General features: G+C 38.8%; 2 protein-coding genes across 4 annotated transcripts in view; one reads left to right on the forward strand and one right to left on the reverse strand.

The window, feature by feature from the left end:
* LOC122842524 (serine/threonine-protein kinase VRK1-like) lies at positions 1 to 17,967 on the forward strand. Of its 2 annotated transcripts, none has more exons than XM_044136483.1 (14): positions 1 to 217; positions 2,480 to 2,614; positions 2,729 to 2,784; positions 3,658 to 3,727; positions 4,419 to 4,506; positions 5,490 to 5,598; positions 5,759 to 5,851; positions 5,993 to 6,125; positions 11,391 to 11,511; positions 12,437 to 12,495; positions 14,167 to 14,336; positions 16,209 to 16,337; positions 17,158 to 17,367; positions 17,555 to 17,967. In XM_044136483.1, the coding sequence occupies exons 2-14, from the start codon at positions 2,485 to 2,487 to the stop codon at positions 17,879 to 17,881; spliced, it is 1,695 nt and encodes a 564-aa protein (XP_043992418.1). In that variant the 5' UTR covers positions 1 to 217; positions 2,480 to 2,484; the 3' UTR covers positions 17,882 to 17,967. The 2 variants fall into 2 exon arrangements, with proteins under 2 accessions (XP_043992418.1, XP_043992419.1); XM_044136484.1 differs by having other exon boundaries at positions 62 to 217; positions 16,215 to 16,337.
* The window catches only part of fancl (FA complementation group L), a 21,400-nt gene continuing 12,667 nt past the window's right edge, over positions 17,779 to 26,511 (reverse strand). The window contains exons 8-14 of one of the 2 annotated variants that reach the window (XM_044136486.1): positions 25,161 to 25,311; positions 24,739 to 24,822; positions 22,589 to 22,634; positions 21,161 to 21,242; positions 20,305 to 20,421; positions 18,192 to 18,263; positions 17,779 to 17,944 (exon numbers count right to left, since the gene is read on the reverse strand). In XM_044136486.1, the coding sequence (XP_043992421.1) occupies positions 17,909 to 17,944; positions 18,192 to 18,263; positions 20,305 to 20,421; positions 21,161 to 21,242; positions 22,589 to 22,634; positions 24,739 to 24,822; positions 25,161 to 25,311 (588 nt within the window). In that variant the 3' untranslated portion in view covers positions 17,779 to 17,908. Of the gene's footprint in view, positions 17,945 to 18,038; positions 18,264 to 20,304; positions 20,422 to 21,160; positions 21,243 to 22,588; positions 22,635 to 24,738; positions 24,823 to 25,160; positions 25,312 to 26,511 lie in introns of those variants that run through there. The other variant, XM_044136485.1, reaches the window with a different exon arrangement.

Below are 26,511 nucleotides of genomic sequence, written 5' to 3' on the forward strand. Positions count from 1 at the left end.
ATACGTGATTTGCTGAGCGGTGCCGTGGGAGGGACAACTTCCGGGAAGCGAATTGTTTTCATTTTCAGAATCTCTAAACGCCGTGACCTTAGTTTATGCCTCCCAAATAAGATTTCAAGACGTTTTGTTTCACCGAATTGTCGTTAGGATTGCTAAGCAATACGTAAAACTGACGCTGGTTGGGTTCTATAACCTTCGGAGGTGCAAACTTCAACAGGTAAATAGTTTTCCAGAGCTCTCTGTTTTCTAATCGACATAGTTTTGATTTTAATCTGTATCTCGAGAGTTTATTTGCCTGAACCATCATCTGACATCTGAGCTGATGGTGAATAGTAGTCGATATGATCACACTTTAAACTAATCTAATGGGGTTGTTTCATGTTGCTATTAACGGTCTCTGACCTAAACACTGACATGGAGACTGAAAATAAACGATATGGGCTTTTCTTCCTAATTTGCGTCATTGTGGGGAAATCATATGATGGACAGAAGTTTCGATTTTGTTCACCCCTATCATTAAACAGCTGGTACAAACACCTTTAGGAGCATTAACTCTCATTTTCTAAATAAATTCAGTGTCTAACATCGTTGTGGGTAAATGTTAGCCACCCACCTCCTCTTGACAATACTGCATTTCAATCACGATTAGGTCTGGTCTTTAAGTAGACCATTGATTTACCAATCCTGTTGTAGATCTGCAGTTTTTTGAATCATTGTCCTGTTGATGACACAGTTTGGCCTCAAGTTATCGGACAGAAGGCCTCACATTCGACTCTAATATACAGGAGTTTATATTTAACTCGGTGACTGCAAAATAAGTCCAAGTGATCACCTCTACAACTCCATGCTTGACATTTAGGCTTCGGAGTTCGTTCTGAATTGCTGTCAGAAAAGTCAACCAGGCTTCTTTTAATAAGTTATTACCAATTATTACCAATGATTGTAGCATAATTGATATATTTAGGATAGAATTTTTCAGAAACTACTTATATCTGTGTGACTTTATAGGGACTATTATAGCCAAAAATCTCAACTTTTGTATCAGCTGTGTGATACCAGAAATCGTCTGCTTCAATGCTACCATATTGTTTGTTCAGAGAGAAGAGGCTCTCTTCTCCATCCATTTCAAACTTGTCAGCCTTTTTTACACTTGACGGATTCAGGTGAAGTCAGATAGGCCTAATAACAACCATTCACTATCTCGCTTTAAAATCTGTCCTCAGGCATTAGATCAATTACTTACCCATTTGACAAGCAAATTCTCAGCTGAACAACAAAAACAAACTCAACTGTTCTACTGTTCTTTCTGAAGCATCACATGCTGACTCAATCACTTGCACCGCATTATTATTTAGAGCTAAACAAGCTTGAGAGTTACCTGAGTTACATTATTGTGGAGTTATTTTGACTACAAACTCTTTCTAAGCCAAACTGTGTAGTTAATAGATGTGATGTCAGGAAGGGAATAAGAAATAAATAATGTGAGAGACATGAACATTTTGACCAATAACAGCTCTACCGTAGTAAAATCATGTAACAGCACACTGACAACTCTTTACTGTTGCAAAATTAAAGTTTCAGGTGTTTATTAAAATCTATTTATTTATTGTAGATTATTAATAAGATGTTTAAATGTTTTAGATTAGCTGACATTGATGCAGATTGTGATACTTATGTATTTATTTATTTTTGTCAGTACCAACTGGGCAAGGGGTTGAGCAATTAACCACCCTGCACCCCAAATCTGGATGGCCCCCAACCCTGCCAGGCATCAAGAATATTGACACTCACTGTTTAAACCAATACTCAAAAGTTACCTGTTATACTTTGCGAGATTTTATTACATTTTACAGATATTTTTTGTCTTTTACTGTGAAGTGTCCTTGAGTAATCTGAAAGGTGCTTTTAAGTTAAGTGTATTATTAATAATATTTTTTAACTGGTTGCCTTCTGGGTAATAAATGACTTTTTGAAGCCTCCAGACTCTCAAATTAATGTGTCCCATAGCAGGTATCTGTCCTTTTGATTGCGTCTACTGCTGGACTTAGGATAAGAGTTTTGTGAGAAGCTTTTTTTTTGTCTAAGTGTTCTGTGACCAGCTTTAACATTCAGGATGCCTTCTTAAGGAAATGGAGTCTAAGATGTAGGACTTCTGAGAACTTCAATCTGAATTTGGGGTGAATTTGTAGGGATGTTGCTTATTTTTCTCAGGTCATTGATGATGTCTTTTGCCTACTTCAACACTGATCTGTGGTTTCATTTTTTAGGCAGTAGTTCTGCATTTTGATCTAGTTTTTATAAATAGATAATGTGTTTTTCAAAAGTGTATGCGACTCATCTAATTATAAAACTTTATTAGAACTCGTAGTTTTTTTTATTCTTTCCTGTCAAATAAAATCCTGCAAACTTACTTTTTGTTATGACTAAGATGTATTAAGCTTGTCTTAACTTTGAGAAATGTTGTTTGAAACTTTTTCAGCTGTAATGGCACCCCCAAAGAAGCGTGCCTTGCCCAAACCCCTCCCAGAAGACTTCATACTGACAGACACTGAGAAAAAGAAATGGAGGCTGGGGAAGATCATCGGTCAAGGAGGCTTTGGACTGATTTATCTGGGTAATAATTAAACTGTTTATTTGAAAACACTTTGTATATGCACACATAACTTCTTTCTTCAGTTTGGATGTATTTTCTAATGGTTTGTAACCATTTCTTTGCAATATTGATTAGCCTCCCAGGATATAAGCAGGCCTGTTCCATCTGACACAGACTTTGTCATAAAAGTGGTGAGTGCACAGAAAATCAGTACGATTCTTTGTTGAACTATAGCTCTCTGTGAATGCATCAAGAAATGAGTTTTTATGCAACATAGCACAGATAAACTGCAGCATATTAGTGCTCTTTTTTATTTTTATTTTTAGCCTCACAAAACACAGCCTGACTTGGTCACTTTCAGAACTCGCATAAGAAAAAAATTAAATCTTAAAAAAGAAAAAGAAAAACTGTGCCTGATTTTTATCCTTTCTTCTTTTTTTACTTGAAGGTGTGAAGAAAAACCTTAAAAAGTAGAAATGTTGGTGTTATTGTAATATTCTTACGTATATCAAAGCTGTGATGAAAAGACCCAAGGTACAAAATGGCAAAGAGGTGAAATGATAGGCATCCGGATCAAGCTAATTTATTTATTTAGTTCTGTTTTGTAATTGTCGAGGATGTATTTTTCAGGTCAAAATGTCATTCTATCTTTTATTAGTTTTTACAAACGAAAGTTATTGTCGCAGCTCTAGACTTTTATTTCAATAATCAAACAATGTCAACACGACTTCTGGAGGCAATTGGTTGTCCATTTAATCATCCCACTCACCAGACTTTATTTTTAAAGCCATGTGTCCTTTTTTCCCACTTTGCTGTCTTTCTATAACTTCTATGTTTATCACATGAAATTCCAGTGAAATGCATTCAGGTTTCTATTCGACAAAATTGAAAACAGTCAGGGGTTATGAATAATGAAAAATCAGAAACGAATAATTAATTTGTACTCATCTTACTAGAATGTTTCTTTTTTAAGATAAAATCAGTCACTTGAATTGGCCTATCTGAATAATGTAGTGTTTTAACTTTTAATGAAAAAAGGGCCAACACTGTGTTTGTGCTTGCAGGAGTATTGTGACAATGGCCCCTTGTTCTCTGAACTCAAGTTCTACCAGAGAGCAGCCAAACCAGAGAGCGGTGAGTAGCACAACCTGTCCCGCGTCCCGGCAGCCCGCCGGGGCGTGAGTGTGTTTGACTGATGAAGTGGCTGCAGACGCAGAGGTTTCTCTGCCTGGCACGCAGTAATTAATAACAAACCAAAGCAAACACGCACCCCAGTGGCAGTTGGGGCCTCCTCTCTACGCTTGTCTGAGTTCTCCAACGCCTTCGTTTGGAGAGGAGCAAAGGAGAGAAAACCACTCACTTGTAATGATGCCTGGGCCTCCACAGAGCCCCTGACCACCTGCCAGCCTGGTTGAGAGCCAGTCAGGCCAGCCGCCATCAAGCTTCTGAGCCGGGCCCACCACTTTGTCTGTGGCCTCTTTGTGTGTTAGCACCCTTCAGCCTGCTGCTTGTGTGCTCATTTCCTTAGACATGCAGGGTCAAATCCGTTGTTTGAGGAAAAATATTGTACTTTTATAGAGTTCGACATTTCTGTCAAACACTGTAAAAGACTGCATGGGTCATGACTGGTAGAAATAAGAGAAATAAGTGAATAAAAAGTTCTATTTGGCAGCTATTTCCTTTAGACTAACTCCAGGTAATTTAAGCAGGTCGCAGGGCCTCCTGCTATGATTTCAGATTTTCTATTGGCAAACTGTAAGAGTATTTTAACAGAAGTGTTCAGTTATACAAACTCATAATTACTTCTCTTTTGTTATTCTTTCAGTGCAAAAATGGAAGAAAGGAAAGAAGCTGAGCTTTCTGGGTATCCCGACGTACTGGGGATCAGGAGTGGCCGAATACAAGAACCTTCGGTAGATTAATGAGTCCTTTTGAAATCCAAACAACATCCACTAAATTAAACAACAGAATATACAGTACAGACCAAAAGTTTGGACACACAGTTGTGTCTAAACCTTTGGTCTGTACTGTATATATATCTTTTTTACAGTGCAATAAAAAGATGATTTTTAAAGAGGAAAAAACTTTCTGCAAAATGTCTGTCAAAAGAACAAATGTGTTGCGCAGTTAATTCAGAGGAAAGTTTCTAAATCTAAGCCATACTACTTTTCTTTTTACTATAAAATTAGCAACTCTAGATGTTTGGCAGCTCTTCCATGACAGTGTCTGTTGAGATCCAACACAGGCATGCATCATTCTACTTAGGGGAGGGAAGCCCCAGAGGTATTAAAACTGAGACTGAAAAATCAGGATTATTCCAAAATTGATTTCTGACTTTGATTACGTTTGTATTGCTTTTTAAAAAAATCAAATATGAACTTATTTTGACCACTTGTCAATAATTGTTTTGGAATTTGGAAAAACATTTTAGTATTGTGTGGAATAAAACAAAGATATATTCATTTTATTTAGATATGTAGGTATAAATAACAAAATAAGATATACTAAAAAAACTATTTTGTATGTAAAATTATTAAATAATAATAATAAGGGTGTAAATAGATCAGAAACACGGCTAGAGCAGCTTGAGTTTTGGTTAAACGTTTACATCCACTCATGAGCTCGATTGTCATTTAATTTTAAAATGTAATGATTTATTTGAATCATTTCAAGCCACTAGCTTTATTTGAAATAAGTTGAATAATCAATGCTGTTCCATTTTTATTACATTATTGTTGTGCAATGTTAATCAAGATGAAGCTTTTCAACGAGGAACACAATACCAGCAGCATTTTTGAAGGCTGAAAGATTGTCAAAAGCCTGTGTTTGTTTTTATTGGGTTCAAGCAGAACATATAGTTGGTATTAATAGTCAGTCTGGTTCCCCTCCCACTCAGGTACCGTTTCATGGCCATGGACCGGCTGGGTTGTGACCTTCAGAAAATCTGTGAGCACAACAGAGGTCGACTGAAGAAGAGCACCGTATTCCAGATTGGTAAAAGACTGGTGAGGGACTTATCATGATATCATGATATCCTCTTTTCTTTGGTGTTGCAGTAATTAAGCATGGGTCTTAAGTGCCACAATTTTGCTCTGTTTCCTAAGAGCAGTGCATGAAATTGATCGCAATGTAATGCTGCTGATTGTGTTTTGGTGTCTGTGTCAGGTGGATGTTCTGGAGTATATTCATGAAAACGAGTATGTCCACGCTGACATCAAAGCTTCTAACCTTATGTTGGGTTACAGAGACCAAGACCAGGTCAGTCACATAGCTGATTGGTGTTTGCTGAATAAAATCTAGGGTTAATTCATCCTGTTTTTCTTCAGGGCTCTGTTTAAACTTACCAAGCTGGAAGTGACATTTGCAACATTCAGGGCTGTTTCTTGTTGACTGCTCCAGGTTTACCTTGCAGACTATGGACTCGCCTATAGATATGCCCCTGATGGAGTCCATAAAGAATACAGGAAAAACCCAAAGAGGGCCCACAATGGAACAATTGAGTACACCAGCCTTGATGCCCACAATGGAGTTGGTAAGCCATACAATTAGTGTGAGGTGGGATGAAGACAGGAGTTGAGTGATAGACCTCTGTTCCACATTGATATCTTACCCTGTTGAAAGAGGGGTTCTGGATTAGAATTAAAATTTGTAGACACTCTGAAATATCATTTTAAACAAAAAATAAAGTAAAATCTTGTTTATTTTACAGGAGTAGTTTAATAATATTGAAGTTAAAAGTTACAATTTTCACTAATAATGCTATTGCAATAAATTATCAATTTAGTTTCTGACTTTTTACACTTTTTACCCAGATGTTTGTCAGTGTGAGGCCATATATCAAAGTTAACATCAGGCTTATTTATTTTATGGGACAATAAATGACTTGTTATTTCATGGTATCTTTACTGTAACCTGGTTTACTTACACTCTTTACTTCATCGCTCCAAATAAAATGGTCTTTTTGCCCTCTGCCTCCACCAGCTGATATAGGGAACACATTAACTGGCAAATTGCCTACATGCTCCCTTTTCTCATTGACCATTGATTTTCCCATCCATGCCCCCCACTGAATTCCCCAGCTCTGTCTCTGTTCAACAATTCCCTAATTAGCTGAAGTCATAACCTGCATCTTGTATTCATCCTCCCATTAATTAAGGGCTTTGATGTTTGGTTAGCGTGAGACCTGAGCTACTGATAACCTCTGTGCTCTCTACGTCGACCAGCTCCACTGCTCAGCAGTTCGATACTGTGGGTTTGTAACAACTCTGACCGAATAATTACCATTTTAAGGTTTCTATTAGTCATTCAGCTTTACAAAAACTCTAGTAAGGAAGATACATCAGGTGTAATACTGCACTGGGAAAGGAAAAAAGTGCCGCTTATCAGCAGTTTTACAATCTTTCCTTCTCAAATGTTCTTGCTTGTAACTTACTACAGGTGATTAGACCCTAAGTTACAATTGATGAAACATCAGGAAACCCTCCTGTAAGAACAGGAGTTTAGAGTGTAATCTCGGCTTTAGAAGCAATCTCTATTGAGTGCAGCCGACTTGTAATTCACCACAGTGGGGGATGATGGCTCGTAATTAAAAACTGTAATTTGATACACAAATTGTTAAAGCTTTCAGTTAGATGTTATTTGCACCAATTCTGACCAGCATTGTTACTCTGATGCTATGAACCAGCACTGCCATTTCTCTCAGAAACTGCATCACCAGAATACTTTTTACTAGGGAGCGATGTTGATGTTGTTTTGCAAGTCTCACTTTTCTACACACAGTCAGTCTGTGTTTTACTCATGATGATGTAACAGCGTGACACTTACATAGGTGTCGAGGTATTTCTCAATGACACTACCCGTCATTCTTCATAAACACTGGAGTCCGTATGCATTTAGTTTTTGCAGTTATTTTTAAGGTAATAGATGTTTTTAATGGAGAGATGAATTTCAGTAGCAGAGGAGAAATATGTCCTCACCACATTCATATCTTTTCAATTGGTCACCTCTTCACTGTTTTGAAACACAATAAAAAAGCCTGTTTTGTCCTTAAATCGTTCAGTGTTTAAGTTTTCTGGCTGTAAAATTATATTTGGTCTTTAAATTCCTTCTTTTGAGCCTTATAAGGAAATAAACCAATGCTCCATCTGGTTCAGTGTGTGCTTGTATTGTAGCTCTAAGAACAGTTAAAAATTGAGACTTTCAATGTACAGTGTCAGATTCTAGCTAATGAAAGCTTTATAATGTGCTTTGATATTTTCCTCTTTAAAAATATGCTAAGACACAGACAGAACATGCTCAAGAACCAGACTCATATCTGCCCCTCACCGACCCGGTGGCATTCATTCCCACAAAGATGTTGTCAGGTTGGTGATGATGAGCCTTGGCGAACACATCCTGCTAGTGGCAGACCTATGTACCCAGAGCTAAACGGTGTAATTAGTGCCATTTGGTGGGCGGACAGCGGACTGATGACCGTCTCCAAACAACAAGTCTGCAAGGCAGAGGGGTTAAGAGTGCGACACAGCATTGTGCTTAAGGGAATCTGAATAACAATAGGAGATAATTAGCAGCACGGCCAACGTTTTCTCAGCTCGCTGTCTAAAGCTGGATGGGAACACAGCCGGTTCGTTGGATGTATTTATGGATTGTTTGTGTCCAGGTTTCATAGGAAAGCTGTACATGCATACGCAGGCATGCTTCTTTTTGTTGTCCTTTGCCATTCTTCATACGAGGGCAAAGTATGTACATAAATATAGAATAGCAGACACATAAAGTGGCATAATGAGGAGCGTTATCGCGCCCAGAGCGAACGCAGAGGGCAGCAACGTTTAATGTAGCTGTTGATCTTTTTAATTGTTAATCCATTATGTTGCTCTGGGAATTGGACTCCGTTTTCCAGTGTCAGTATCGCGTGTATTTTTCATCTTTATTCTCCTCCAACAGGCTCTTGGAAGCATTAAGTCGCTCTGTAATCATTTACAACTATAGAGAGCCTCACTGTAATGCGGACATAATACATACTTTAAATTCACAAGGACAAACAGACCTGACCCTTATTATCAGCATTATTAAGATCAAGTAGAACAGATGATGACAGTATCACGTTTGGAGCTAATACATGTTGACTCTTTGTTTTTCTTTCAGAGCAGGTTTTCACAGTGCTGTAAAATAATTCCTACCTTACAGACTTCTTCTGTCTTTGCTCTTTTGTCATAGTTAAATGTTTCAAATAATTAAAAAAAATTATTACAGTCATAACAAACTGTAGTTTAAAAATTATGCTTTTTTTTAAAAGAAAAAAAGGCAGGGGGAGGCTATCTAACGGACCCTGGTCCTAAGTGAAAAAGTAATCTCCACCCACTCCCCTGTTTAATAATTAATTTACTGTGATCTACTATTCTTTTAAAAGCTGAGTTTATTTCACTGCCCACTTGAAGTTCCTTCATTCCTGATGAATGAAGGAACCAGTTATATAGAAGCTGACAGCTTGAACCAGGCTAAAAGTTTCTAAAAATCAAATGCATCATGCCCCATTGTAGAGAAATTCAACAACAGATGAGGAACAACATCATGAGCATTTATGAATACAAAGTCATTTTGAAGATGCTGGCAGTCCAGTGAACCACAATGCGAGCTGTTACCTCAAATGAAGAAAACATGGAACCTTTGGTGGTTTACCAAGATTGACTCATCCTGGAGGTCACAATTAAATGTACAACATCTAAGCTGCTGAAGTGACCTTCCTTCTTAGTCTTGGCGGACTGAGAAAAGAAGGGGCCAGTTCTTTTCTGCATGAAAGGAGCCAGTTAGGATGGTTTGAGGATCTTGAAAGGATGCCTTTCTTGGGAGGTGTGTCAGACATGCCCCATTGCAAAAAGGCTTTAGGGCAGACCAGGACTTAATTGAGATATTGTGTCTTTATATCTCATTCTAGGGATCTTTCAACCAAACTAGAGGATGTAGCTGGAATGTGGGAGGTCAGCTTAAACTGTTGCTCCAATGACTGAGTCTTGGAGACAACCATTTGAAATAACAGATATAAACATATATTCTGTCATCAACCATATTTAACCAGCATTTTTTAAAACTTTTAGCTTGTTTTATTGAATTTATGGTTTGGAGCTAACATACATGTTTGTGATTCAGGCACGTTTGTCCCGAACATGTGTCTGAAACACACTATTTCACTTGGAGTTGACAGTCATTATTCATGTTGAGGAAACAACTTGATTATGCCAAATCACAGTACTTTAATTTCACAAATACGTCAACTTAAAATCAGTTTACCGGCGTCATAATCTGATCCTCTGTGCGAGTGGCCACACTTCCTCTTTGGACCAGCCTGCTGGCTGACCGGGTGAGGATCAATGCTGGCAGCGGCTCAGGCAGGTGATTTCTCCTTTCTGTTGGAGTCAGTCGATAGGTAATTTCTCCCTAGACATGTGGCAGCCTTTACTGTATTGAGCTACTAAAACTCCCCAGGCTCAACCTTACTGGACATGGTCACCAAGTATTGACAGACCTCACACATAAGTGTAAATCCATGCAGTCATTTATATGCTCACCATAAGATGGGAAAAACACACTTATGATTAGTTGTAAGAGCTCCTAGTGCATAGGAACCTACAATGGCCTGATGTCAACAATTTATCTTGGCATTATGTTTAATTGTTTAAATCTTTGTTGTACACACCCAGTTTGGTTAGTAACTGTTGTCAGTCTCAATGTCACCATTAATTTAAAATGCAAATGCAAAGATAATTAAGTTAAGACACAAAGAGTTCAGAGTTGCCATATGCTCAGGATCTTCCTGTTGATGTGAAACTAGACTTTTTAATAAGTATCATCTGCATTTGATCATCAGTCAATCCATCAATAATTAAACTGTTGAAGTCTGGACTGGATATCCTACAGAATCTCTTTTCACCACAGGATTCTCTAAATTTAACATGCCGTTTGAGGTCCAAGAAACCTTTATTCTAGTTATGGAAAGAGAAAAAGAGCATTTTCAATGGTTTTTGGCTTTTCAACCTTACAAGGGTTCCTACTACAAATGTATGAAATTATCTTTATAATTTTCCATGTCTGGAAAAGTATGAATTTACAGACTATTGTTTTTTTTATCTTCTAAAAGAAGTCTTGAATAAATAAGTATTCCATTGGTATTAGATCAGTCATCTTTAAATTGCCACTTCTCAAACTCACTTTTTGTGAAAATATCGACTTGCATAGTTTTACAGGGCAACATGAAAGTTTTTCTCTGTTTTAAGAGGTGTTTTTCCCAGTTGACTTTACAAACAGAATAAGAAAAAAAAAAACATTTCAGTTTGTATTTAGTGGGAGATTGTTAAGTCCAGGTTTATCATAGATATTAAAATGAAACTGATTTAACATGACCCCTGCAAAAAGCAATTCAAATAAAAGAAAAAAAATTACCGTAACAGAACTCTGACTTTTTACTTCTGTCCAACATTTTCTGTAAAATCTTTGTCATCTGAGTCTTAAAGTGTAGAATTTTGAAATGAGTTAATCTTAGACATTAGAATTAGACAAGCATTAAATATGCAGTATATTAGTGGAGTACTTGTTCTTTTAAACACAGTTTGTAAACTTAATCTGTAAAGACAGGTAAAAATAAAAAATATGATAAAAAAGTAGCCAATATAAAAAAAAAAAAATTGCTGCTTTATTTCTACCCTCAAAGTTGCTAAAATCTCATCTTGCAAGTGGATTTATTGTTGCAACTCTATTAGTTAGCAACCTTTAGGTTGAAGACCTTTTCTTTTCGGTTTTATAGCGCCTTCAAGACGTGGTGACCTCCAGATCTTGGGGTTTTGTCTTCTTCACTGGTTATGTGGGTCACTACCCTGGGACAACGTCCTCAAAAACCCTACTCAGGTGCAAGAGGCCAAAATCGAGTAAGTTGTCACAAGTGCTTATTTTGGTATTTGGGTAGGTTTATGTTGTTTCCAGGATGCAGCAGCTTTATTTGTGTTAATTTTAAGTTTCTTAAGTAAAAGGTGAACAGGAAAATGGTAATAAGAACTATGTTTTTATTGTAAAAAAGCATTCCACCAGCATGATTCTGTCCCCACTATGTTTCATGGTGGGTATGATGTGTTCACATCTAAAATAAAATGTGCCTCTGTGTCACATCATATTTCTATCCATGGGAAACAAAAATCCTTGGATAACTATTTAGAACATTGTTGAATCAAATAAAAAAATATAAAAATTACAAAAATGCCTCACTTCCAATTTTCAAGAAAGATACAAACTGCTGTGCTTCTTGTATTTTTTGTTAAAGATCCTTTACACTGTTTTGTTTCCCTACTGAATGAATGTATTCAAAATGAAGGTTGGATTTTCTAAATTGTCTTTGTGAGATAATGATAAAAAAGATGGATTAACTTGGAATTCTTTTTGCACATCTTTACTGGATCAAATCCTAGAGGCTATCAGAGGTATTTTGATTTAAAACAGCTCATGGCTCCTTATGGCAGACGTTTGTGAAACTAGATATGTATATAAGTATTACATCTTACCATCCCTTTAAATTAACTCAGCTTCTGGTTCTGCGGTTTGTAATACTGATCTATTACAATGATTGCAGGCTAATATCTTGTGCTCTGCAGCAGAGCTGTGTAAATATTCATGGTCACTAATAATCCAGGGAGTGTAGTTGACCCCAGATAAGTGTTAACACTCTGTGTGACAGCTTGCTTTAGCTGGGATTTAGCTCCCCTTTCCTGCTGCCTTATTCTCATCCTGCTTTTTGCCCCTGAACTCTGTCTCTCGCGTCTTTGTGTCCTCATCTCCTCCTCATTTTATTTCCTCTCTTAGACTGATGGATAATCTGCCAGACTCGGTTCAGCAGCTGTCAGGGAGTGGAGCCAGCACAGGTAAGCCAAGGCTGCAGGGCTGCTTGAGGTTACAGGACATCATTTAGACTTCTCAGCTTAAACTGAGAATTTGGAAGTAAGACATGAAGCCAGCGGAAAGGAGGAAATTCATCTCTGTCTAATCTGGAGCTGATCTTATGGGATCTAAAGAAAAGGTCACGGTTGAGGACACTTCAGGTAGGGGGCAGGCATCGAGAGGACACATACTGCGCTGTGAAATCATGTTCAATCAACTGCATTTACCAATCAGGTAATAGAAACAACTGAATCATGATCAGTGAAAATAGGCTCAATTTTGAGTTTGGCAAATTGTAACTATGCTTTTATAGATGTAATTTTTAAATTCCATTCAAATTCAAAGATACTAATTCCAGAAAAAAAATGAAAGGCTGCCGTAACTCGTATCTTCAAAGAGCTGTGGATGGTGAGGCTGTGGGCATGAAGGATCTCCAGTACTGATGTGTCTGACTGACTTCTACCACAGTTTCATAACAGTTATGACATGCTAATAGCTCAAATTTTGGGCAGCAGAGACATAATTTAACATACAGAACACTGCTAATCCATCTCACTGTTTTTTTTTTTTTGCTCCTCTTTAGATTTCTGTCTGGCTGTGTGGATAGATAGTCAGGCAGAGAGATGTTGGGGATATGAACCTTGTCCATTATGATCAGTTGAGGAGACAGTTTGATCTTTCTCTTTCTCTCTCTGGTCTGCGTCCATGAAGTCTCCTTTTAATTGGGATTTGGCGTTGTGGTTCAGGTATTATTTGAGGTGCTCATCAGCTGCTCCCAGTTGTAAAAAACTAGACCTTGTTTGCACAGTTATGCATCATGGCTATCAGAAAATAAAAACGTAAGAGAAAACATCCTTCCAGCTGCACAGCATCTAAAACCAGAGGGAGAAACTGTCCAGACATGCAATGCCTCAACCAAAAACATGAAAGGAAAAAAAAAAGTCTCCAAAAAGAACAAACTTTTTGGAACTCATTTTAATTTTCCTTAAACATGATTTTTACCTCTGAAAATTCTCCCCTGAACCCACAACCCTCCTCGGTTCCCTGCGACCCCCTCGGCTTTCCCTTTGTACCAATTAAACGGACGGCTGTCTCATTGACATGCCTTTCAAAGTTAGTTGTATTTTATCTCCTGTTTATACGGAGAGGTCACACCTTAGTGATGGCTCGGCATGTGATGTATGGACAGAGCGGCACGCTCATCTACTGACAAAGCCAGGCTGCCCGCTGCAGATAAGAGCCAAAGGATGCATCAACCACCTGAGTGTGTGTGAGGGAGAGATACAAGTTCTACTGCAGTGTGTGTCATACACACCGCCTGGCCAGTGTGCGATCCATCGAGGCTGACAGTGTATGACACAATGCACCTCCATAGCTGTACGCTTGCCAGATGTGCTGTGTGTGCGGAGATACATGGCCCGCCTGTGTTTTATCTGCAGCGAGAGACCTTCAGGTTCATCCTATGTTTATTGCTCTCGCCTCACTTCTGAAAATGATTTCATACATAGGAAGAAACATCAGAGAATCAACATCCTGACTGCAGTGAAATTCTGTTAAATGACTTCATTGCTTTGCTCTGACTTGATCCAGAGTTATATTATTAACTAAATTATTTTTCCATTAATCTTGTTTTTGATGTTTTCTGCCATCATCAGATGAGCTAGCTGAGTTTCTGATTTACGTGAGAACTCTGGACTATGACGATAAGCCTGACTACAGGCTTCTTAAAGAGCTGTTGAACTGTCGTGCCAAAGGAGGACTTGACCTGTCTGTGCCTGAAGGTCACCAAAGGTCAGCCACCAAGGAGTCTTCTAAAAGAGAGAAGGTGAGAACAAAATGAGATGATTATCTTTATGTGAAGTGTCTCCTAAGTAGTCGTTGCGGCATTTTGATACATATCAGGATCAATACCGCAAGATTCATACATATCGCTAAACTCAAATTGTCATTACTGAAAACCATCAGAGTTTTCAGTAATGTTTCTTTTCCCACTTTTAGAGGATACAAAAATTCACCAAGAGCTTACTGATTAAATTCTCATTATGATCCCACCACGTCCAAGCCCAGGGCTTTCACCACTGTCTTTGAACATATCAGGATGCAGTTCTGTGCTAGTTTGTCTGCACCATCCTTCTCAATTCTAAATTAAAGAGTGGTGACACTTATAAACTAACCAAATATATTGACCGGCTTTTAAAAGAACATTAGGGACCAATATAGAGCTGCAAGCCTTTTATTTTTCTTCTTTCACAATCTCCTCCTTTGTGAGATGGAGAACAGGCACAAGAGGAGAGGAGCAGCAGAGTACATGTGCATTACTTATTTCACATGCAAATATTTAAGTTTCCAAAAGGCCTCACAGTTGCCGAATAAGACACTCTATTTGAAGTGAATAACAAAATGACTAGTCCGACTTTAAATGTTTTTCCACACATGTTGGAAATTATGATCCATATGTCAAAATCAAGTGGTATTTTTTTCTAGGGCAGGGTTGTTTTTCTTTTTTTTTTCAGATTTAATAGACTATTACTATTGTTGGAGAAGCTACTCTTCTAAAACATACAAGATGTCTGCTCTTGAGGAAAGAATTTGGCCACCCTGGGTCTAAGATTGTTTTTCCAATTTAAAATGAGTAACTCTGGGTTGCATTTAAAAATTGAATTCACAAGATCTGTCTCCCTTCACAGAGCTGTAAATCTGATCTCTGGTGGCAGGGCTTTTCTCCAATGGCCTGAAAGCTTCAAACTCAGTATTTTCTTTAGACATCAAGTGACTAGCAGAGTCAAGCAGGTGAACATAATCCCACCAAATGATTAGGCTGCCATTGCTACAACCTTACATCCTCCATATCCCAGTCCAAGACTCCAAAATACAACCATTACGATAACACACCAACAAGACAACAGTTTTGTTCTTGCCTAGTCACTCCCTATTTTTTTTATCAAATAATTACTTGCTGCTACATGAAATGTGTTGCTATTAAGTAGAAGTTAAGGTTTGGAGATCTGGTGAGGTCACCCTGCCTTCTGTTTAGTACACCCTTATACACACACTACAGACTTAAAGAAGGATGTGCTTAATGTTTCGCCATAATTAAATTTTTGTATTCATTCAACAACCTCACCGCTGGCCGTTGAAGGTTTTTTTTGCTGAGTCTCTTGACCTCAGAGTGCAGAAACGTGATGGCAGTGAAAGGCAGGTTTAACCTTCTGGTGACATTCCCCTCTCCACCTCTAAGAGGAGCACGTCAATGAAAGATGGTCAGACCTGATAGTGAAAGAAGACTACATCCCCCCTCCTCTGCATTCCCCAGAATCACTTCTTGACCCTGCGTGGCCCAGTGACCGCCCTCTCAACAGCCCAGTGAGAAGGAGCTGATGACACACACTTTACCTGGCAGAGGGTATCTCCAATTATGCTCCTAATTTCCTCTCCTCTCCTTGTGTCATTTCATTTCCATGCTAAAGTGCTGGCCAGTTTGATCCCTTGTTAAACACAAGTGGCCATTTACTGACGCTTTAGTGAGGAGAGGAAATGTCAGCGGAGATAAAGGCCACAGAATCGTCTGCCATTACTGTTGGATAAATATGATTCTTTTATGGGTGTTCACAGTTTGAAAGTGAAGGAGTGTTAATGAAAGCCAAGTTGAAGAAAGTTGCAAACTCCATTTGTATTAATATTTCAACTCTTCTTGAAGCAACAGAAAGGAGGAACAGCCAGAGGTTCCTGCAGAGCCAAGCTGGATGATGAGGAACTGGAAAGCCCAAAGTCCAAATCGGCGTCAGCGCGCCACTTATGGGGCCTATCCCTCTCTAGATCCAGTGAGGTAAGTTAGAAACAGACACCATAGTTTTTTGTAATCATTGATTTCATTGTGCCACAATTCAATTTATTTGTTAGGTTCTTAACAACACCCAGTGTTTATGTCAAGTTAAAAGTTCACCTGTTTCTTAACCGAAGTGGCAACTATGTTTTTCGCGTCTCCAAAATTTTATTATGTAGGAAAGTTGTTTAATTTTGAAAAATGAAAGAATTTTTTTAAAGTAAGAAAGAAGGTGAAGTTATGCAGTAAATGAAACTTAATCAAAATGGGGACAACTGCATTGAGGACAGTTGTGTCTGCATGTGGCAAAATTGACTGGCCAGTTTTAATGGTCATTGTCCATTTGGCTCAAGTACAGGTCAGATGTTCATGAACAGCATATAACTCACCTACAAATGTTTTCTACAGTTGCACAAATAATAATTACTCAATAATTACTTCAGTTTTTTGGCTTTTTGAGGGGAAACTGAACGAAAGCCATAGACACAACCGAACTCTACGTATTTATTTACACCAAAAACCAGTGATCACTTCACCAGCAGCATGTTTTTACTTCAACCTGCAGGGTGACTGGGGTACAACAGCAAGAATTAGTCTTTATTTCAGTCTTTAAGATTAAATTAGTTATTTTAACAAACAATATTTCAATCTTCTTTTTGTTCTCTTCAATTTTATATGCAGTACCTAAAACCAGTAAACCAAACCTATTCATCAAACCGTTTGCCGGCTGCTTTAACAAAGAATGAGTCGAGTGAAATGAATCTGCAGTCAGATTTTACATGTAAAATACTAAAAACCTGCTGTTTCTCCCCTTTCCTCCAAGAAAAAAGAGGTTTCTCCTCCTGGAAAATATTTACTGAGGCCGAGGCTCGCATGTATGTATGAAGAAAAAGAAAACAGTGAGGAGGAGGATGATGTGGAGAATGAGAAGGAAGAGGAGGAGGTGAAGGAGAAGAAGGATGTCAGACCCAAACGTATTCCTGCATGCTACCTGAGAGGTCCTCCCATTGGCCCAGCAGATCAGACCAAACAGGTGTGAGGCCTGAAGGCTCACCGCCAAACGGCTTTTTGAGACTTTCCTGAATCCTTTTTTAGACGACTGTTCCATGCTACATCTTTAAATGACCCTTGAACTCAGAGATACAAATTGATCCCAAAATCTATTTTTATTTTTGTTAGCTGTACAAAATATGTATACATATTCAACATTTTTTTAACAGAGAACTAACTCCAAAAGACCTGACAACAAAACAGACGAGCAGACCGGGAGCACGGCGAGACGAGAACATCAACGCAGCCTCCGTGGCGGGGCACGGTGTGACAGGGAGAGACAGATGCATGATGGGGATTACAGAGAATGTTGGGATAAAAGGCCGCATCAGAATGGAGGGCGGTACTGCCACATGTCAGAGTGCAAACCTGCCATCGTACAGAGAAACTCCTGGAAGTCCAGGTTTGTCTGTGTGGGATTCATCCTTCTGGTGGGAGCTGCTTTTTTGTTCGCTGAAGTTCAGTTCAATAGCATAAGTGACTTATTTAGCAGGTAGAAGGTCATTTTCTTTTCATGCTGCTCCTCAGGTCTTCTGGGGGGCCATTTTCACTGTAATAGGCTGAAATACAAAGATAAGCATCACATTGTTGTAATTAATGAATTATCTGTAAAATTGAAAGATGTGGAAAAAAAAAAAATTCATGCACAAATCACTAGAACTCTGACTCAGTTCTAGCTACTAAGCTGCATGTGAAGGCACTTTGAGAAGACAAAGCCAGATGATGAATGGATCCATATGAGTAGGTGCTGAATATGTATGCGGCGCTGAAGCCGGGCCTTTGTGTCAGCTGCCTGCGTCCACATACCTTACTGCAATAAGGACACTCTCCAAAAACAAGGCTGAAGCTCTGCCTGCTGGAGGGGAGCGCTCTCAGCCACTGGAGGAAAGAAAAAGACTCGTTGATCTCATCGTCACCTTGGACATGGTGACATTAGCGTGTTTCTACGTGCACAACTCTTTTATATAAATATCATTTTATATTCCTGTAGAATATAAGATGGTTTCGAGGGCTTTTCAGAGAACAAGGGCTCCTCCTGCCACCTTTCACCAGATCCTCAGATCAGAGAAGCAGAATTTGAGTAAATGCAGAGGAAATACAAGCGAGAGTTTATTCTTCTATGCTTTGAAATCGCACCACTCTACCCGAGTGATACCTCTTTACTTCTGAAGACTGAACTTCAGCATTAGGTGCCAAACTGACCAAAAGATGCTAAAAAAAACCCCAATTGCTGTGGTCCTCATCAGTTTATTAGATCTCATCTGGATTTGTTACACTGACCTTCTCTGCCTACAACTCCTGGTTATATTTAGAAACCTGGAATCATTGGTATATATTACTGGGTTGAACAATGACTATTAGCTGTTATTAGAGGTGTGCCGATCGATTGGCCACCGATCACACAAACTGATTGTTTGTATCTCAGTTCGCAGCCTGCCTGTGATTTCCTCTTTCCTTCACACTGCGAAAGCACACTGCATCAAATCCTAAGCAATGTCACGTGGAACTTCAACGCTCAGAGTGAATGGGGACGTTTACGTGTTGCAACGGAAAATTACGTCGGGGGTGAAGCATATCAAAATGCATCAACACAACAAATCTAATATGACATTTAAGACACTTGACCGGTGACTATCTAGGCTCACTGCAGAAAAAAAGACATCCAGAGCGATCAGACAGCAGGTAAAGCAGCACACAACTACCAACACTCACCCGGAAGAGCATGATGGTCAGAACACTAAAGAAATTACCAGAAAATAAGTTAAAGTCAACTGCGCCGCGCTACTGGTAGTAATATTTCTTAGACGTAGCGCTGTTCAACCTCCACCCTCAGTGAACTCTTGAACCAAACGTCTGCTTAAAGCTGCAGCATGTAACTTAGACAAACAAAAAATGATTTTACATATGTATTAAAGCTTACGCTATGTCCTAACATGAGACAGATCATCTCTGAAAGAAAAAATGAGGCTCTTTTGCCTCTTTTCTGTGTCCTGCAGAATTACTCCGCTCAGTCAGAAACAGCCAATCAGGACCAGCACTAAACAATTAGCCGTGCTCTCAGGAAGTTTTCATTTAGTAACTGCATTGTTTATTTTGATGCAACCTGCATTTAACTTTGAGTGAATGTCTGTTTTTACATTATTTGATATAGGCAGAGTTGTGACATTTATTTGACTAATAGCAATAATTTAGGGTACAGCTTTACTGTTAAATATTATTTTACTGATTGCAGGTTTTTCTGTTGTGCTTTTGACTTAACAGCTGATGTATTGTGCCTGCAAGTATTTTGCATGTTTATGTCAAAATTAGGTGAATGTATTACCAGATAGCTTTTTAATTTTGCCAAATGACGTAGTAGCCTTTATACCTGACGCAAAAAATTAACAGCCAATTCAGATGATCGGCAGCGATTGGGGATCGGCCCTCATAGGTGATTGGAATCGGCAGCAAAAAACCTGATCGGAGCATCCCTAGCTGTTATAGCTAGTGATGCCACTACTGTGGACTGAGTCATGTCCACAAAACCATACTGTTCCACTATGAGCATGAATTCATCACACAAATGGTTGTAGCATCCTCATTTTTTATCCAATTTCTACAAAGTGACTTAAATTATAGCTTAGAAAATAGCTGATGTTTTGATTATGAAATATGAACCCAGCTATAAGCCTTGATATTCTGAGTATTTTAGCAACACTTATTGAAAAATCCAACTGAATGTATCTCTATTTTTGTTTAAATACATAATAAATTGAAACTTGTGCAACCAAATATTGTTTTGAGCCATTGCATCCCAGTAAAATGCATTAAAGTTTGTGGCCATAATGGGACAAAATGCAGAAAGGTTTGGGTATGAAGATCTTTTGAAAGGTGTTCTAAATCCAGGAGTCTTGGTGACTGAGTCGATCTGTTTCCATACCTCATAGAGACAGGCCTGATGGAAGGGCTGGCCACAGCGGGGGTCATTACACACTTGATCTGGGATGGCGTCTTCAAGCCGATAGGAGTAACAGATGCCACACTCCACATTGAAGCTCTGCAAACACACACACACAAACCCAGAAACATCCAGTGGCACCTTCCAAAATGTTCTGGTCACTCATGGAGTCTCTGAGCACAAACATACTAAATCAACCTCCAAACATCACCTGCAACACCCACTCTGCACTCTGTTGCTGCTCCACTATCACACCCTCAGGGCACTCTCTCTTTGCATTTCTGCGTAATGAGAAGCTTCTGTTTTTGTTTTTTTCCCCTCTTCCCCTGGAGCCATCCATTAAGAGAGAGGATGGCAGGTTTAAAAAAAAAAAAATAAAAAAATCAACATCTGGTCAACCCAACTTTTTTGCACTCCTCTGAATGTTAATGAAGCTGAGGCATTAATCACCGTGGCGACAGCAGATAAACACAACGCCCTTTCAACCCATTCGCAGAGAAGGGAGGGAAAGGAAGGATTTTTTTTCTTTAAAAGAAAAGGAGAGATAAATGGTTTTGCGTGATTAAAGCGGTTTGATAGTGAACAGAATTCTGCCATCTTTGTTATTCTAATGATCTTATCTGTAAACAACCCAATTAAAGGAGCAGTTGTGCCCACCTCTAAAAGAAAATAAATAAATAAATAAAAAACACGGAGAGAAAAATATGGAAATGATGGAAAGAAAAAAGCAGTTGTGTACATCCGCCCGCTTAAAAGTTGAACATGCACAGCTCCTGGAGCTAATCCTGATGAGAACGGACATGTTTGAAATGGAAAAGGGTGCATCTGTGTGACATACAGATTTTTCGTGGGTGGCCGGTGACGGGAATTCGATCTCCAAAACATCCCGGAGGTTGTTCAAGACGCTGGAGTCCGGGTTCCTGCCAGCAAACCACAGACAGCTCCTTCACACACTAATTAACCACATGCAAATGAGCCTGCAAAGACACTGAGGGATGATTAGGACACTTTCACCACTGCTACACAACAAGGGGGAGAAAAAATGGAAAGGCTGCAGAGCATTGGTTTGTTCACACAGAGGGAGGGAGAACTTCCTGAGCTCTGGAGCAAATGCTGCAACCTGTGGTGAAATTAGAATTGAAATGAGGAGTAATCATCTTTTCTTTGCCTAAAACCCTGAGGGATGATCAGATTATCTCCAAGCAGCTGAACTGGTTCCCACTTCAGCAATGACATGGCTTCTGGAGCTCCACGCATCCAGCAAAGCACAGAATTGGCCCCATCTCACAGGGGCATCTCAAATGAAAATCTATAATTTATTTCAGTCAACCTCAGCAAAATAAGCAAAAATAAAGCTTGAAAAATCCTATGAGGACATTGGTTGATCAAGTCAACATTTATCTTTTTGGGTTTTTTTTTAATTCAAATTTAGATAAACTCAAATCAATAATACTTTTAAAAAAAATCTGTATTGACCTAAAATAAGTTTAAGTTTGATTAAAATTGTTATTTCAGTGCTTTGTTTGGCAGCTATGCTGAATCCAGAACACCTAAACAACCTGGGGTCCTGTTTGAGACCCACAGGATAACAAGGTGCTGTTTAGATTTTCAATTGAATGTGGGTTTATCAAAAAGATCGATAAGTTTTACAAAAACTCAAGCTTAGATGATCTTCTGTGAGTTTTTTCCATTAATTTATCAGACCTGGAAAAAAAATAAATTCAAACTACATAATTTTCAAGACTTCCTTAGAAATCTGGATATAATATATATAGGACTAAGCAATAAATCAATAAAAATACTGCAATGGGCATGTGATCAATATCAATAGCTAATATGTGAGATAGAATTCCTCTGAGTCAGAACTGCACAGCATTCTGGGACATGTAGGCAGAGGAAAGGCCTTAGCCACTTAACATCTCACAGCCAGGTAAGGAAGATTGGATCTCAATTTACTCACTCACTTTTTGGTTACCTAGCAACAATAACTTACCCTGTCATACCTAGCAATGAATAACTTACCACCTTGCCTCATAACTGCTTAAAAATAAGTAATTGCATGGAGTGAAAACTGTGGATAAAACAGGAAATGTCAGGAAAGTTTTGCAGTATTTCAGGTATTAAAAATAAAGAGCCAATCAATAATTATCAATTGACTAACATTAAACGCTAATAGTATAAGTGTGTCCAGCCCTAAGGAATATATATGTTAATATAGACAGCACACAACAACCTGGAGAACAAATGATTGTGTCGTCAAACTCACCACATGTGCATGTTGGCATTGAGTTTATTCCTCAGCGGCGTCACCACTGCAACAACAGAACAAAAGGTCGGACATGGTTCTGGACGTGAATTCTGATAACAGCTTTAAATTTAAACTGAAGTTTGTCATCACAGATTCAAAGCACCTGCAGATTCTCCAGGATTGTCTGGAAGCCCCCTGAGAAAAAAACAAAGTTAGTCTGTCTCAAAAGAGCAGCCCTTTGTCCCCCTTCCGTCTGACGGCGCCTCTACTGTCGCATGTGAACTCTCGCTGCTTCCAGCTCCGTGGGGAGCGCCGTCTCCGTTCACCACTCATCACTTTCATATTTGTTTTTCCTACATGCAAAAAAAGCAATATTTCTGGGTGACCTTCCGTATTTGAGGGTCGCCGCCCGCCTCTCGTCACGGCGGCTGAAGTGTGCGTGTGTTTAATATCTTTAGAGTTGCATTGCTAGGCAACAGGCGAGGAGTTGCACGACCTTGGGCTGACAGAAACAATGGTCGACAATTGACGTAGGCTTGAATAGAAAGCAGAGGCTCAAAGCTCGCCCCAGCCGGCTGTGGTGAGTGAGAGCGTGACATCCAGGAAGACAGGTGGAGATCAGAAAAAGAAGTTGTTTTTTTTTCTTCTTTTAAGCAGTAAAAAAAAAAAAAGAAAACAGTAGTCTACTCTCTGAAGTCATCCTTAATGGGTGATTAACAGCCATTAAAAGACATTGATTAAAATCATAAGGGTTAAAGGTAGCGTTCTTTTGTAAGATCAGTCATTTTACAAAACAACTTTCTGAAATACAGTTTAAGTGACATTAACTTGCTGACATCCATTACTTACAAAATAAATATAGTTTTATTAGAATCATAATTTTATTTTAGACAGTGTATTAATAACACTGAACACAAGGATGATTACAAATTCAAACCTCTGTCACCTGAAAAACATTTCCAGGATTAAAGGACTAAAGTTCTAACTAGATCTAGAGAAACTCATCACTGCGTTTATCTTTAGTTGCATTGATTACCGCAACAGCTGCAGCTGTTCCAGAATGCTGCAGCTTGCAACCTCATTAAAGCTAGGAAAATAAACACGTCATCCCAGTTCTAAAGTCCTTACACTAACTCCCTATAGCTCAGAGAATAGATTTTAAATATTTCTGTTAGTTTATAAATTGCTCAATTGTTTAGCAACATATGACAGATCTGCTGCTGTTGTATCAACCCTCCAGACCACTCAGGTCAAACATGGAGAAGCATCATTCAGATTCTATGCGCCACAAATCTGGAACAAACTTACAGAAAACTGTCAAAGTTTCTTTAATTCAAGGCTTAAAACCAATTTGCCTAGTCTGGATTGCAACTTTTCATTACTTCTCTTTATTCTCCCACCGTGATATAATGTTTCTTTTTTTGCATGTTCATTGCGTCATGTTTTCATCATGTGAAGAATTTTGAGCTACTTTGTGGTTGATAAGTGCTACAGAAATAAACTTGACTAATTATTTTAGCACCTCGCCTCACACAGGAAGCAAAAACCTGCAACCCAATTTTAGTGATTGAGCTTTTCGAATATTTATAACCAAGAAAAAGGTACAAAACAAAAATCACAAACAATAACCGGAGCAGATTAACATGACACTTACTGCTGCTAATTTTTATGACCGATTTTACTTTTGATGGTTTATATAGGCTGCCTCTTTCCTAAATCAAAAATATAAGTCAATTATTTATTCAATTATTTTGATGCTACAGGTTAAAATTGATATATTCAGAATTTTCATAAATATTTTCTATATACATCTAGACATTTTTTTGTTGTTTTTAAAATATAATTGCTGCAGAACCAGAAAAAAAATACTTCTGAAGACAAGAGTGTTATTAAACATGGCAGGTGTAACTAGACTCTTTTCTCTCTGAGTTTTGCTTATAAGGCACAGATTCCTCTGAAGGAAGGTGTAACGTTCGGTATGCTGCATGACCTCCAGGCAGCAGTAGTAACCTATTTATAGTTCCCTGCAAACTGAATCATAATGAGAGGATGATTCAAGCTTTAATACATTGTGTCAGTTGTTGGAGTGTAATGCAGTAGATAAACTTGAGTGCATACTGTGAATTCTTGACTTAGAAGTGAAACTGTGTCTGTGGGCTCCTACCCACCATGATCGGCTCCCAGCAGGCAGCACTCTGGCAGCATCTTCGGGTGCCGCGGATCCACCTCCACCTTGATGGAGACGTTGTTTCCTGCACACATTCACATTCAAAAATGCTTTATAGATCCCAAAGGGAAATTAAATAATAACTAGATGTGGGGCTGATGGGGACGGGTGTGTAATTCAGCTGCATGATCCCACTTAATGTGGGTTTAAAGAGTCAGCATCCTGTCCACTGACTGAAAAGTATGGAGCAAAGAAGAAGTTGCTTCTTATGACGTCACAACCAAATCAAAATCTTTCTAAGGAAGTCAGAGAAGTAAGATCCTAACTCTCTTTGATCTATTCATATTTGCAGCAAAAAAAATTCATTGCTTTTGCTTTCAGTTTCCATCAACAAAATATCTGCTGCGACGATGCAAACTTTACCTATGGCGATCCGCCTCATCGTGTCGGAACGGCTGGGTTTCTCCGGCTCTAGAACCCAGGTCTTCCTGTCGATCTCATCCAGGACATCCCAGAAGTCCGTCAGGGACTCCAGAACCAGCAGGAACTGGCTGTGGAGCTGCCCTAGAGTACTCTGCGAAGGCAGAAACAGCACATGGGTCAGCGACAAAGTGCTGCAATACTGAGAGACGTGCCATCAACTGAAACATTATCCACAACCAAACCGATCAAAGTAAACAAGAAAAACTGGACTAAATATGTACAAGTAAAGATTTAGTCAAAGTTAAACACAGAGGTGTAGGTTGGTGCAAAAAGCTTCTGCCGTGACATTTTCAGATTGAGAGGAAAGAGAGCGTTTAAAACCAATCGGTTAAAAACTGCAGCAACTCAAGCTGCAATAAACACGCTCACATAAACACGAGCTCTGAAAGCAAAGAAAGAGATGCTGATAGAGGTGCGGGAGAGCAATGCAGATGGAAGGAGAGGGAAAAAAAATTAGGGGAAAAAATGAACCAAAAATTATGGGTCATTGTGCCAGCACAGTGCACACAATTAAGCTTCGTCCAGGTGCTGAGAGCCTCAGCAATTACAGCCCAATTAATGCCAGCGCTATGATTACAGTTAGAGCCCAGGATAACTACTCGAGGCCCGGTTCAGCTGTTACTTAAATTCCTGCTCGATCAGAGAAGAACCTGAGTGAGAGCTGAAGGCTGCAGAGGATAAAAGGAGTTGAGTCGGAGCCGAGCGTTGCTCCTTGGCTGTCTCAATCAGTTCTCTTTATCTATGTATGATGTCTCTCCCTGACCTCCATTCAGCTCTGAGAGCAGAAATACTGAAGATGCAGTTACATCGCTCTGCTTTTAACCCGATTCAACTATTCATCTCCTCTCTGATGACCTCAGAAGCACAGCTTTGTGTTTTGTTTTTTGTTTTTTTTACAGAAAGTTATCTAATGTACTTAGAAACTAAAAATGAAACATAATAACTGTCAATTATTGCATTTAATTATTTTCACAAAAAAAGTACAACAAAGTGTTCATAGTATTGTCTGAATTTACTCTTTTCAGTCTAAAACTTTGTTTATGTCTTAAATCTTTCACCAGAGACAAGAAAACTTTAAAAAAATTTAAATTAAGACAAATTGAGAAATTTCATCACACCTGAATGTTTGGTTGAATGTAAATTGGTGGTTTAGATAATTTGGTGGTTCTTTTGAAAGAGAAGTAGGTCGACAACTGGACATGGAATAAAATATAGAATAACAAATTCTTTTCCATATTCGCTCTGAAGTCATCCAGACGTAATGAAATATTTAAACTCGACACTTCCAGAT

Source organism: Gambusia affinis, linkage group LG13, assembly GCF_019740435.1.
Source record: "Gambusia affinis linkage group LG13, SWU_Gaff_1.0, whole genome shotgun sequence".
Lineage (NCBI taxonomy): Eukaryota > Metazoa > Chordata > Actinopteri > Cyprinodontiformes > Poeciliidae > Gambusia > Gambusia affinis.

Coding starts and splice junctions, on each gene's coding strand:
- LOC122842524 (XM_044136483.1), top strand. CDS start 2,485: ATGGCACCCCCAAAGAAGCGTGCCTTGCCCAAACCCCTCCCAGAAGAC. Junction 5,599..5,758: donor TCCAGATTGGTAAAAGACTG/GTGAGGGACTTA, acceptor TGTCTGTGTCAG/GTGGATGTTCTGGAGTATAT. Junction 11,512..12,436: donor GTGCAAGAGGCCAAAATCGA/GTAAGTTGTCAC, acceptor TTCCTCTCTTAG/ACTGATGGATAATCTGCCAG.